Source organism: Theobroma umbraticum, unplaced genomic scaffold (assembly GCF_002168275.2).
Source record: "Theobroma umbraticum cultivar Fairchild unplaced genomic scaffold, ASM216827v3 scaffold_56.0, whole genome shotgun sequence".
NCBI classification, from domain to species: Eukaryota; Viridiplantae; Streptophyta; class Magnoliopsida; order Malvales; family Malvaceae; genus Theobroma; species Theobroma umbraticum.
The window spans coordinates 3,542,292-3,556,374 of NW_018397256.1; the positions used below are offsets into that span (position 1 = coordinate 3,542,292).

Consider the following 14,083-nt stretch of genomic DNA (forward strand, 5'->3'; position numbering starts at 1 on the left):
TTATCTAATATATTTTTTAATATTATAGTATGAGTGGATCAAACCCAGATGCAAAGCATAATTTTTCGAAAAATATTTTAAAACATTAAAGTGATTGATGAATGAATATAACACATGGAAATAGGTCATAAGAAAATATTGTTGTTCATTGCTACATTGCGACATTGAATTTATGTCGATAAGATTACATTATATAGGTGATAATAGTTGGTGTTGTATCTTTATAGATATAATTATTGTTATCTTCCAATATCACAAATTTTATTGAACATAAAAATAGTCAAAGTACTCCTAAATAAAAAGATATTTGGAGTAGTTTTAAAATCAATTTATTTTCAATTAAGTTTATTGAGTTTTCCGTTGTCTTAAACTATAAGTCATTTTTAAGAAAATTTGTTTTCAAAATTTGAATTTAAATAATGTAGCTAAAGGAGGAGATTGTTAGATTTTCTCAAATAATTGAAGTGCAGAGTTACATTATTTAATTTATTTTGTCTTTTTATCAAAACAGACTAAGTTAATTTAGTATTCATAATGAGCCAATATTATAATCCATAATAAGATCTAATAAGGTGGCTTAAGCTTCAATATTATAAATAGGCTTGATATTGTGCACTTGTGTAAGAAATCTTAGATAGTGGATAAGATTAGGAATTCATTTTATAAAGACAAGTCTAGTTCTTCTCTCCTAACACATTAAGACTTCATCCATCGGAAAGTTGTAGATTAAGGAGAAGAAAGATCCTACCTCACCGAATCCCAATAGTTAATCTGGATTGTATTGTTGTTGTTGTCAAAATCATGAATCAAAAAAAGAGTATGATTTTATGTTTTGACTTTCTACAATGATGAATCATAGGTTAAATATAATTTATTTTATATAAAATGTCAATGTAACTTACTACTATAATCTTTCTAAACTGGAGTTTATGAGAGTGGTATCATGTTTTTAGGCAAAGTGTTGGTTAGGGCTAATTTCATTAGTCATTGATCTTTAGTTTCTTGCTGCTTGGTTTGTTTATTTTGAATAAGCTATCAACTCTAAATTCATGGAAGAGATTAACGATAGGAAAAAGTAATTCAAGTTGTTTGATGAAGAAGCAAACTTTGTTAGGTTAGATACTAGACGAGGTTTGGGCCCTTTGAACAATCATAAAGAATTTTGCTTGTTGGGAACCATATGGGACAGAAGGAAAGTCAATTTAGATGCTATGATCAAAATGTTAAGCTCTTTGTGGAGGCCAAATGGATGATTAATGGTTAAGGGAATTAGAGAAAATAAGTTTTTTTTTTTTTTCAGTTTTGATGTTAAACAAGATTGTAACGGTATTGGGTCAAGTCCAAACCTAACTTTGTTAAATCAGGTTTTTTTTTTCAATCTTTTTCTTTCATTTTCCAATTGACTTAACACATACCCCCCCCCCCCAACATCTCTTTCTTCTTCCTTTTTCCATATTCTTGCATCCATATCACTCTGCCACTTATATTTTTAAAGTCTAAGTTTCTCCATTCATTCCTTTCACAAAAAAATCATTCACCATTCCACTCTCCATATATTCAATCAAGTAATTGTTATTCAACAATTTTTATTTGTTTTGAGATTTTTCTTTTGCTAATAGTCACTGCCATTGTTAGAGTCCATAGATTTTACATATTGAATGGGTAACTTGTATATGGCTGATGATGGGTATGCAGATTTTTCTTCTTATCTGTGCTTTGGGTTAGGCAAATATTTGTTTAATTGAGGATGATTATGGCGAATATTTTGCTGCTTATAATTTGGGTTCATAGAATTTTATTTGCTTGCTAATGCATTTGTTGAAAGTCTTGTTGCTTATGGTGTGAGTTGGTAAAAATTTGCTTGGTGGGTGATAGGCTTATAGTAGTAATTGCAATTTTGGTTTAGGAAACAATTAAACTATGGCATTCACACATTTGGTGATTTTGGAAATAAATTATGCTGAAATTATTTGGTTTGATGTCTTTTACATACTTTTATATTTAGTGCTCAAATTTTTTTTAAAATTTTGGATATAATTGAACTCTTGTTGTTTTGGTTGGCTTTTGTCTTGGTTGGTTATTTTTGGAATTCCTACAATAATGGCACTTAAGCATTCAAAACTAAGTTCAAGCTGCGTGTTTGATCAAATGAAGTTCATCTTAGCGTATGCTTCAACAAGATATTGTACTTCATTGATTAACAAGGTGCCCATCCCTAAACAGGGTTTAACTATTCCTCTAATCCATTATGAGGAGATGCATTAGATAATTGAAGAACGACATTGGTAGCGCTTTTGTGACCCACCTAAAATTGTGGTTGTGCCGATGGTAAGGGAGTTTTATGCAAATGTATTTAAGTATGTTGATGGTGTTACTTTTGTATGTGACAAACAAGTACCATTCCACAATCGAGCCATCAACGAATTCTTTGGGACTCCAAACATTGACAATGATGAGTATGGACAATATTTAGGGATCATCAAGATTGTGATGTGATCATCTTAGAGTTTTGTGTTGTAGGAGTATAATGGAAAACGTCTCATGGTGAACCTATCTCATTTAAATGTAGTGCAATGAAAAAAGAGTTAAAAGTTTGGTTACATTTTGTGGCAGCGAGATTGCTCCCATTGATTCACATCAGCAGTGTGACAAAAGATCATGCAATTCTTATTTATGTCATTCTGACGCATAAATCCATTGACGTTGGTAAGGTTATCTCTCATGTCATATTGCATACGGGCTGAACTAAACAAGATGGTATAAGATTTCTTTCATTGATAATTGCCATGTATGAGAAAGCTGGTGTGTGTTGGAATGATAAAGAGGAATTGCAACAATCTAAAATCCCAATTGCGATAGGCATTTTAAGGTGATTAGAAGAGTCTGCAATTGTGGCTAGTAGTTCCTCCCAAGCTACTTCATAACCTCCATAGACGGGTCCAACCCATAATGTTGCCTAAATGAATGGAATGGATTAATTGTTGTCTAGACCACTAAAAGAGGTAAAATCAAACACTTGATCAAATGATGTACGCATATGCAGAGCATATCAGAATGGATATGGCTACTTTCCCTTCTTTACCCAAAGATTCAGACTTTGATGATGATTTTGGTGAGACGAATGTGGATGACTGGTCGAATTCATCTAATAATTTAGAGGAGTATTCTTTATTTTTTCTTAATTTTTTTATCACATTGAGGATAATGTATTGTTCCAAGTTTGGAAGAGTTCTTTTTAAAATTTATTTATATTGTGCCTTTATTTATGTTTATGCTTATTTACTTTTATTTGCTTTTATGTCTTTTAAAGTTATGTTTTGCATGCTTTATTTGTCTTAAATTAAAAGAAAAATAAAAAAATTTTGCTTGAGATATTTTGCACCTTATATATGATATTCCCAATCCTATGATGGTATTTTAACTATCTTGTGATTCTTAGTTTTTAGGAAACATATGGTTATGATTTAATTTTATGTGATATTCTTGTGTTAACTTTATTTTATGATTTATTTTAAAATGTGACTTCCAATAATTTGAGCATTAAATCTTTTACTTAGAATTGTTGTGTGATTTAGAGAAAGTTTATGTTGATAAAAAGTATAGTGAAGTTTAGAATTCTATAATTTGTTTAATTCTCTCTCGAGGTGAAATCTTAGATAATACTTAGGGTCCGTTTGGTTAAAGGGAAGTAAGGCACATTCCCTATATTTTAAAAAAGTGTAATCACATTACATTGTTTGGTTGCAGGGAAGTATAAATGGCATTTCATTGCAGCAAAAGTCATTACCTTTAGCTAAGGGAATCTCATTCCCTCAGCTCATCAAGGGTAAGTTACTTTCCCTTAACAAAGGGAAAGTAAAAACTTTTTTTTTTTTTTGCCCATCTTACCCCAGCAATCTTTCATTTTTTGCTTTTCTCTTCTTCCTACTCACCCACACATTTTTTCTTCGTCTCACTGCCCCAAAGTTGTCTTCCTTCTTTTGCTTAGGTATGTATATAAAAGATTGCAATGTATACTTCTTAGGCATTCAAATATTTTTCTAGTATTTCAGGGCTTTTTTTAGCTTGAGTAAATTAGGTTTTAAGGGTTTAGGGTATTCTTTGTGATTTTGGGGTGTGTTTCCTCTATGTGTTTAGGGTTAATGCAAATGAAACACTTGTGTAAAGGTTAATTTTGTATAGCTATTAGGGGGTCGGGCTCCCTCTGTTACTTCATATTTGGTGCAGGGGCTAGGGTCTTAGCCTAGATTTTTAAGGTATTTTCAGCAAAAGGAAAGTATTGATTTTGTTTCTACATTTTGCTTGATTGATTTTGGCTGTTACTTCATATTTTTGACTAGAAAAATATGTATAATAATAACATTATGGAGATAACTAGAGTAGAAGGGTTTAGGGTTTTTAGTCAAGAAGGGAAAGAAAGGATCAAGGGAAGAGGGAGAATTGTGTCTTCCTTGTTGGCTTTAAAATAATAGTTTAAGGTGGATAATAGTTTTGTAGCTTTTGTAAGATGGTTGGTTCAAGTTTATATCATGTTTAGGGTAGTGTTTATATGGTGTTGAAGGTATATGATACATTACATTGTACTTTTACAATACATGTGTTTCATAGTGTTTATATAGTGTTTAGGGTTTTTAAGGTAGTGTTTATATAGTGTTTCAAGTTGAATTCATGCATTCTTTTTTTCTCTTGTCTTTACATATGTGGATTGAATACTACATACAATGTTTTTCAGCTAATTGTTGTTAATTACACATTGGTTAGGGTATGTACTTTACTTTATTGTTTCATTCTATATGGTATTAATTCCAACATTGCTACATTTGTAAAGTGGATTGTCTAACAATTTTTAACATGTTGTCTTTATATATTATAATTCAGACAATTAACAAGTATTTTAAACAGCAAATTGTAATTATCGCATCTACTATTGCATTGGCGTTACAGTTATATACAATAGTAGTGTTGATTACTTTTTTGCTTAACGAATATTGTTACGTGTGCCTAAAGAAAGAAAACGTAAGAGGTCATATAACGCTACTAGTTATGAGAGGCATATTATAAGGCAATTGAACTTTAGAAGAATGGTCTTTAATTTTGATATAACATGTGTTAAACATATCCAAATGGATAGGAATGCCTTATATAAACTATGCAATTTGTTTGAAACCATTGATATGCTTAAACTAACAGCACACATGAATGTTAAGGAAATGGTTGCAATGTTTTTGTACATCATTGCTCATCATACAAAGAATAGGATAATAAAGAGAGAGTATGTTAGAAGTGGTGAGACAATGAGTAGGCAATTTGGGGTGGTTTTAAATTCTATGTTGATGTTACAAGCAATATTATTGAAGAATCCGGAGCCTATTCTCAAGAATTCAACAAACCTAAAATGGAAATGGTTCAATGTAAAATTAAAATGGTTTTTCTTTATAATCTACATATAAAATTTTTATGTGTTTGCTTTTAATAAGATATATGTTTGTGTCACCATTTTATTGGAAATAATAGAATTATTTAAGTGCTTTAGATGGAACATATGTTAAAGTCAATACCTTAAAAAATGATAAGCCTAGATACAGAACAAGGAAGAATAAGATTGCCACAAATGTCTTAGAGGTATGTTCATAAGATATGCAGTTCATATATATCTTACTTGGATGGAAAGGTTTAGTTGTAGACACTAAGGTTCTTCAATATGCAATCTCTAGAAGAAATGGTTTAAAAGTTCCCAAAAGAAAGTAAGGGGATGACATGTGTTAAGTTAATAACTAAAGGGTTTTAATAGTGTTAGCTTGATATATTTATTTCCTGATACAAAACTATTTTCTTATCATAGGTTTTTACTATTTATGTGATGTTGGATATACAAATGGAGAGGGATTTTGAACTCCATATAAAGGTGAACGATATCATTTTAATGAATGGAGGTAAAATCAAACTCCTCGATCAAAAGAAGAATTGTTTAATTACAAACACTCTAGTGTTAGAAAAGTTATTAAGAGATGTTTCAGATTTCTTAAGATAAGATGGGCAATACTTAAGGAGAGGTCTTGGTATCTAGTGAAAACCAAACGCAGAATTATATTAGCTCGTGCTTTGTTACACAATCATATTAAAAAGGAGATGACACACGATCCACTTGAGGTTGAATTCAATTAGGTATATGTCGAACTAATAAAATTGAAAAATACAGATATAATACAATACATTAAGAGCTCAAATGAATGGAATAATTGAAGAACTAACTTGGCAGAAGAAATGTATGATGACTGGTTACCTTCTGGAAATGACACATAACGTAACAGTATATTTTTGTCATTGTAATTATTAGATGTTATGTTTAAGGTTTAGGGTTTAATGTTGCTAGCCTTGATTATGTTATGGGGCAATGATTGCATAGAGGTGGGCATATTTTGCATAAATTGTGTGTTGACGGGTTTAGGGTTCTTGCATTTTTTATGTGAAGGGGTGTGAAGTTTTTATTGTATACAATTCCATCTCTCATGTACAAAGAGCAGCTATTAACATTTTGTTACTATAGATGGAAAGAACATCAACTCAAGGATCACAAAAGGCAAATAAGAAATCCACCCATCAGTGGACTCTTCTTAAAGATGCAATTCTAATTGATTGTTACTCGGATCTTGTGAATGTTGGTGGTTGGCCTAAAGTTAATTGGACTTTTAAGCTTGGTTACTTGCAACAACTTGAGAAATTGATGGCTGAAAAGATCACAAGTTGTCAAATTAGAGGCATCCCACATATACAATCCAAAATGTGGTTACTAAAGTCATAATATAAGGAAGTTGCTGAAATGCTAGGCCATTATGCTTCTGTCTTTGGGTGGGATGACGTGAACAAATGTGTCACTTGTGAAACTAACATTTGAAATGGATGGGTGAAGGTAAGTCAACATGGGTGTCATCAAATATTTCCTTGTTATTTATGTCACTCTCATGTGCTTAATATTGATTTTGATGTATACGATTATTTACTTATTTTCATTAATGTTTAGTTTGATATTGAATTGTAGGGTCATCCAACTATTGCAAGACTTAGAAATAAGCCTTTTCCACATTTTGATAAGTTAGCAATTATATTTGACAAAGAGAGGGCAACTGGAGCAAGAGCAGAGGCACCGGCAGATGTCGTGGAGAACATAGAATCTAAGGAAGCAGCAACAAGGGCAATTTCAAATGCATTCAATGGATTGGGTTGTGAACATGAAGACGATGATGCGAACTTTGTCAACATTCCAAAGACTTTGGCAAGTACTTAACCTGACAATGCCAAAATTGAAATGTCCATTGTTACAATAAGAAAGAATTCAGTGTTGCTTGAGGTAAATTCGATTTGAAAAAAAATCTAAAACCAAATTTGGTAATAGTAGTCATGAAGAGTTGGCATTTTGTAACAATATAAGTGATTTGAAGGATGTTTGTCAAGCTGCAACTACTGAAATTGGTAACTCAGCCCCGTGTTTTAAACACATGGCTATTGAAGATAACAAGACGATGAAGGTTTTTTATATCTGTAAGGGATTTGAAAGTCTTCAAGGGTTGACCCGTGATGATGTTATAACGATTGGAGAAATTATTTGCACTGACCAAAAGAAGGTTAATTACTTCTACAGCACGTCAAAGGAATATAACATCTTTTATGTGAAAAGAGTGCTTAGGCTTAGTGGCTCATCAATGTAGAGTAATTAGACTAGACAACTAGTTATTAGTTTATTAATATTAACCTTTTTTTGGTTGTCATTAAGTCGGAATTGATGTTTGTTAATATTTGCAATTTCAAGGTTGTTTGTTGTAAACAATACTTGGTGTTTGAGTGGATGTTAATATATTAGGAACTATTGAACTTTTGTTTCAATCTTCCTATTTGAAGTTTAGATCCTTAAGTTTATGGTATTTTCTTGGGTTAGATCTTTATATTTAAAAATGTAAACAGTATAATATTGTATAGGGAAAAGAATTAACAGCAAATAAACATGGACGAAGTTATTTATATGGGGTTGTTTACCATCTATTGATAGATATGTAATCCATCGATAGATGTTTTTTAAACATCTATAAAATATGAGTAGCTCTATTGATAGATTAATAAATATATCAATATATTTTCATAAGAGTCCTTTATCTATCGATAGTCCCAAAAATATTGATAGCTACTGTGCCACCCTTGTTCCTGATTGATCATCTATCGATAGATAAATGATGTCTATCGATAGATGCATGATGTGCTATGCTACCCTCTGCGAACCTACCGATAAATGTTGTCATCCATCGATAGCTACTAGGGTTGTCTTGCTCCCGAGTGAAGAACTATTGATAGATACCTACATCTATTAATGGTTTCACAAAAGCTTTCCGAAGCTATAGATAGATGTTGTCATCTATTGATAGCTATCGGGGATGTCTTACTCCCGAATGAAAAATTATTGATAGATGTTGTGATCTATCGATAGGTGAATGAGGTATTATAAAATACTCTAACATTATATCAATATATTCAAGAATCTATCGATAGATGATCATGGTTTATTAGGTATTACACCTTTACAATATGAATATATCGATAGATGTTCTTAATCCATTGATAAAGAACTGAATATATCGATAAATGAGGACCCACTATCAATAAATTCATATTGTAAAAGGTTTAGGGTGCACATGGTTATTTGTTTTTCAAAAGCAATTAGAAAGAATTTATAAAGAACCAAGGGAAAAATTCTTCCCACTTACAATACATACAAAAACAACAGACACTCAAGCATACCCAAATAAGTTTAGAAGAAAAGCACAGCAACAATGCAACCCAAGAAAGTAGGAAACTCATTCATTTAAAGCAGTTTTTTTAAAATGCATTCATAGAATTTCATTCCAACAGTGGGAATAAAACATTCCCTAATATTACAAATAGTGAAGAAAGCATAACACTAAGTAGAAATATAGGTTGATATCCCTTTGACTATGGCATACCTCCCCAATATTTCCTCATAGAGACCCCTGCTCAGTTATATAAAAACCAAAAAAAAAATCTACAAATTTAGAACTCAAGATAACACCAAAACAAGAGAACTACCCTCTAAATTTGTACGATTCATTTTAGGATTCCTCACAAAAATATGCCCCTAAACCTATAAACAAAAATCAACTGATAAGATTAGAAACCAACATCCAGTTAAACCATAACAAAAAGGTCATAAGAAAAACAAAAAACACTTAATAAAGTGAAACAAACTCAATTTAAAGCATTAAAAGTAGCAATAGCTCAAAGTATACTAAATACATCTGAAAACATAGAAAAAACAAACATGTAGCTAAAGGTACAAATTAAAAATGTGTAAATACAACCAAAATCTGATGCACATGTAGCCATCGAATGGAATAGTCCAAAAACGGAGTAGAACAGATGTCTCTAGTGAGAACTCATGATGGTGGTGGAAATTAATAGCGAAATTGATTTTCCAAGTCTTTTTGGTGCTTCAACATCTCACGATTCTGCACCTCCAACAAATCCATATGGGCAATCAACCTAGAGTCTTGCGGATTATGATTTTTCTTTTGAATTTTTAGCAAATTTTTTTACCACAATTTCTTTTTTAGTATCTTTTTCAATTTCTTTTTCATCAGATTGAATTGAAATTTCTAAATTTAAATCCTTACTAGTTACCTCTTTACTTACCTTTTTTCCATTGCAAAGATGAATTGCTTTACAATGTTCCTTACCTTCTTTTCTTGGATTGGGTTTAGTATCACTTGTAAGGTACTATCAAGTCTAGCATTTAAAGAACTAACAAGTTGGCCCATTTATGTCTCAAGATTTCTAATTGAAGTTGCTTGATTTTGAACGGAGGCATCAGTCATTATCATAAATGCATCAATCATTATCATAAATGCATCAGTCTTTGTCATGAATTGCATGAGCATATCCTCCATTAAAAGCTTTTTCTCTGGTATAGGGGCTCTAGATGGAAATCTAGGAGGAAAGTTGGACTTAGCCGCTGAGGAAGACCCTTGGTTGTTATTCCATGACAAATTAGGATGATTCCTCCAACTAAGATTATAAGTGTTGGAATAAGGATTGTTTTGTTACCTATTTTCAACAAATTGACAAGACTCAAAATAGATGGGACAATTGTCATTGAAATGTCCTTTTCCACAAAATTCACATGTCATAAAAGAGTTCTGAACAGCATTAACACTTAATTTATCTATTTTCTTTGTGAGAGAAGCCATTTGTGTAGAGATAGTGTTTATCACATCTAATTCATGAATTCTAGCAAGTTTTCTTGTACCCAAACTTTCAAATGGCCATTGATAATTATTAGAAGCTATCTCTTCGAGCAAATCATAAGCCTCATCAATGGATTTACTTATAAGTGCACCTTCAGCGGCAGCATCAATGGTAGTTCGAAAAGGTTCTAGCAAACCATTATAAAAAGTTTGAACTTATAGCCACTTAAGTAATCCATGGTGAGGACATCTTCTAATCAAATCTTTATACCTCTCCCAAGCCTCATATAGTGATTCAAAATCAAATTGCATGAAAGAAGTGATATCATTCTGCATCTTTGCTAACTTTGCAGGTGGGAAGAATTTTGCTAAAAATTTTTGAATCAAATCATCCCAAGTATTAATAGAATCAGCCAAAAGCAAATTTAACCAACTCTTTACTTTATCTCTCAATGGAAAAGGGGAAAGCCTCAATCTTATGGCATCATCAGTAACACCATTAGCCTTGAATATATAGCAGATTTTCAAAAAATTTACAATATGAGCATTCGGATCATTATTGGGCAAACGCCCAAACTGATCAGTAGTCTGAATCATCTGAATGATTGAAGGCTTAATTTCAAAATTATTGCTTGAATAGGAAGTTTTCGGATACTAGAGTGGAGATTTTATACTTGAGGGACTGTATAATCCCTCAAAGGCTTAATCTCTTCCTCTTGTTGATCAGCTATTATTTTACTTGAAGCAGAAATTTTTTTATTTTTCTTTCAAAGTCTACGAAAAAGTTTTTTGAATTTTTGGATCAAAAGGAACAATTCCAAATTTCAGGCTCTTCACATATAATGACCAAAAGTGCCTGAAAAAGAAAAGAAAAGTCTAGATTAAAATTAAGAATGCTTGGAATTACAAGAAAGAATTAAAAATCAACTCTCCGGCAACGGCGCCAAAACCTTATTGTTCAATTTTCTACTCATGCAAAGATAATATAGAGATGAATAGAGTTTCAATCCCACAGAGAATTGAATTAATCTTTATTTTAACTACTAAAATTAACACACCTTAATTTTATCTAAATAATTAAAATTGAAAAGAAAGATTTGAAACAAATAAACTAATAATTAAAACTAAAACTAATCTAAAATCTATACAAATTTACTTTATTAAATGTGAATGACTACCAGACCTAACATTATGATATCTCTTAATATTTCATCTGAATCTTGTTTCTCTCTCTCTTAACCTAGTTTAATAAATCAAGTTACTAACCTAGAATCCGAAATTATTTACAAGTCTCTGTCGAGTTTCTTATAAAAATATCTTTTTCAATTAATTTACTATATATCTATGTAAATTATATTGAAGAAAGATTCAATAAGTTTATGCTCTAATTTTAGCTACGTATGATTTATAGGTGTATGTCTACCTTATATGCAAATCAAACCACCTAATCAACTAAGTGTATTCAATCATATGCTATTGTATTCAAAGTCTACTTAAATCTCCTTCGTCAAGGTTTAACTTAGGTTTTCAATTCAATCGAATTGATGGCCAGTCAATTAGAAGCATTGAGAACAGAATAAAATAAACAACTTAAATCTATCAAATATAAGTAAAAGAAAGATAAATAATTCAAACTACATATTGAGTTCAATCATAATTTTAGATTAAAAATTTAATTCCTTATCAAGTCACACATCATCATTAAATAAACTTTTAAACATTCAAATCGAACTAAAAAAAATAAAAAAAATAACAAAAAGATAAAAAAACTCAAGAATTATATTCTTGATCTCCAAATCTCCTTGAATCCTTCAAATTCTTCTTAGTTTTAATAATTTTGTAGCTTGACTCTCAGCTGCCAATCTGGTGTTTCTTCGTTCTCTCCTAAAGTCTTCCGAAAGGTTGTTTTTATAGGTTTTGAAGGTAGGCCAAGTTGGGTGGAAAAAAAAGTCCATGTCAGTTAGAATTTCCTCACCAAACCATGAAAGTCGTAGCCTTATCCAATTAATTAACAGAAATTGTAATTGCTCTAGGATTGCTACAATATGTCAACTTTGACAATATTTTTAACCACATTTCAGGTCGAACTGGTAAAGTATTAAGCATGAAAGTTATATCTTTTTCTCTTATCTTTCCAATGATCTAAGAATCGCTTCATTTGGAGCCTTGTAGAGAAAGTTATAGCCAAAATACCAAAATATGGGTAGTGAAAGTCTACACCTTGAAATTGCTCTCCTTCTTTTACTAAAATTCTTCTTTTTGACACCTACAAAAACACAAACAAATCAATAACAATCTATCTTAACCATATTAACACCAAATTAAACATAAAATTAACCATGGTTAGATTGACTCACCTAAAATAACTAATTTAAAATAATTAAATAAAACTTATTAATTTTTATGCATTACTACAAGAACTAAGCTAAATTACTATCAAAATTAAACTCAAATAACTCTATATCATAAAGTTATCAAGTCCATTGTTTTCATAAATGAGAAGAGTCTCGTAACAACTAGCTCAACATTGAATGTGGTGGAATAGGTGTGCTAGGTTAAGTAGTAGATGGGCCACTATGGTACGCACTCGACTCACCCTCATTCCCCTCCTCATCAAATACTGAATTATCAATTGCCTCTTCCTAACCCAACTGTTGTTTTTGAACTCAAAACCTAGCTTTTTAATATTATGCTCATTTATAGGATTAAACAAAGCATGGTTTTTGGACGGATCACAATGGGTGTCAACTTTGAAGTAGTCTATGATCTCACTGATCAACATGCCGTAAAGCAAGTTTTTAATGTCCCCTTGAATGGTGCGGAGTATGTCATCCATGATGAGTATATCAAGGTCAATACGACGATTTAGTTTGATGTTAAATAAGAACCAAAAGTCCTCTGTGGTGATAGTTAAGTAGCTAGAGGCGCGAGGACAAATAATATGAGTGATGATCAGGTGCAAGACTCGGTCAAAGAAACATAACCTTGTGCAACTAGAATTACCTCTGCCATTTGGTGGAAGGTAGATAAACGCCGATCAAAGGTCACCATTATCAAAGACATAACGAAGATCTTCTCTGATGGAAGTAAGGTGAATGACTCGTTCTATCAACTCATGAGTAACAAACAAGGATCCGTTGTCCCAAGCAATAGATAAATTAAATATAAGTCAGGCCAAATAGACACTAAAAGTCTTCTTGTACAATATCTACATATCAACACATATAGATTCTTGACTCTTGCCAATTCGCTCTCAAAGGTTACTCAAGGCTCTTTTGGTTACTATTTGGTGTCTTTTCTTACAAAAATCATGAATCAAAGCCTCGGATCACCAAGCACATCACCCTCTCATCAACCTTTTTCTCCTATAATTCATAATCTTATTATTTGTCTACCCTTTCATACACCCCTTATTCCTGAATTATGCTAGTAGACAAGTATATTAGTGTTTTGAAGATATTACAATAAGCCAAAAACTGGAACCTAGAAGACAGACAAATCACACCTTGGACCCTTTGAACTGATGCATCTGGTTGGTATAGACGTGTAAGGTTTCTTCTTGTTGGAGAGAGATAAAAAAAATAATAACATTTAAGAGGAAGTTGGAGCGAAAAGAGTTTGTTTTTATATTTATTATATTCTTTTAAAAAAATTATTAATGTTTTTCAAGTTACTACAAATTTTAAATTTACTTTTATTATGAATTGACATCACCTGACAATTTGACAGTATATAAATATTATACGATATTAATGTACTTGAATATTTGATTTATTGATTGGTGCTTAATCTTCTATTTAAAAAGTATAGTTCAAATCTCCTTCTAAATCAAAAAG

General features: G+C 31.4%; 1 protein-coding gene and 1 non-coding gene across 2 annotated transcripts in view; one reads left to right on the plus strand and one right to left on the minus strand.

Moving 5' to 3' along the window:
• Window positions 1-10,479: 10,479 nt before the first annotated feature.
• On the plus strand, window positions 10,480-10,585 carry LOC149527506 (small nucleolar RNA R71). Its single transcript, XR_016350943.1, has one exon. It is a non-coding gene; the product is annotated as a small nucleolar RNA R71 (small nucleolar RNA).
• A 1,303-nt stretch (window positions 10,586-11,888) lies between these two features.
• The window catches only part of TWN2 (valyl-tRNA synthetase / valine-tRNA ligase (VALRS)), a 10,648-nt gene continuing 8,453 nt past the window's right edge, over window positions 11,889-14,083 (minus strand). Inside the window, exon 22 of the mRNA XM_021419794.2 lies at window positions 11,889-12,513. Within this exon, the coding sequence (XP_021275469.1) occupies window positions 12,492-12,513 (22 nt within the window). The 3' untranslated portion in view covers window positions 11,889-12,491. The remainder of the gene's footprint in view (window positions 12,514-14,083) is intronic.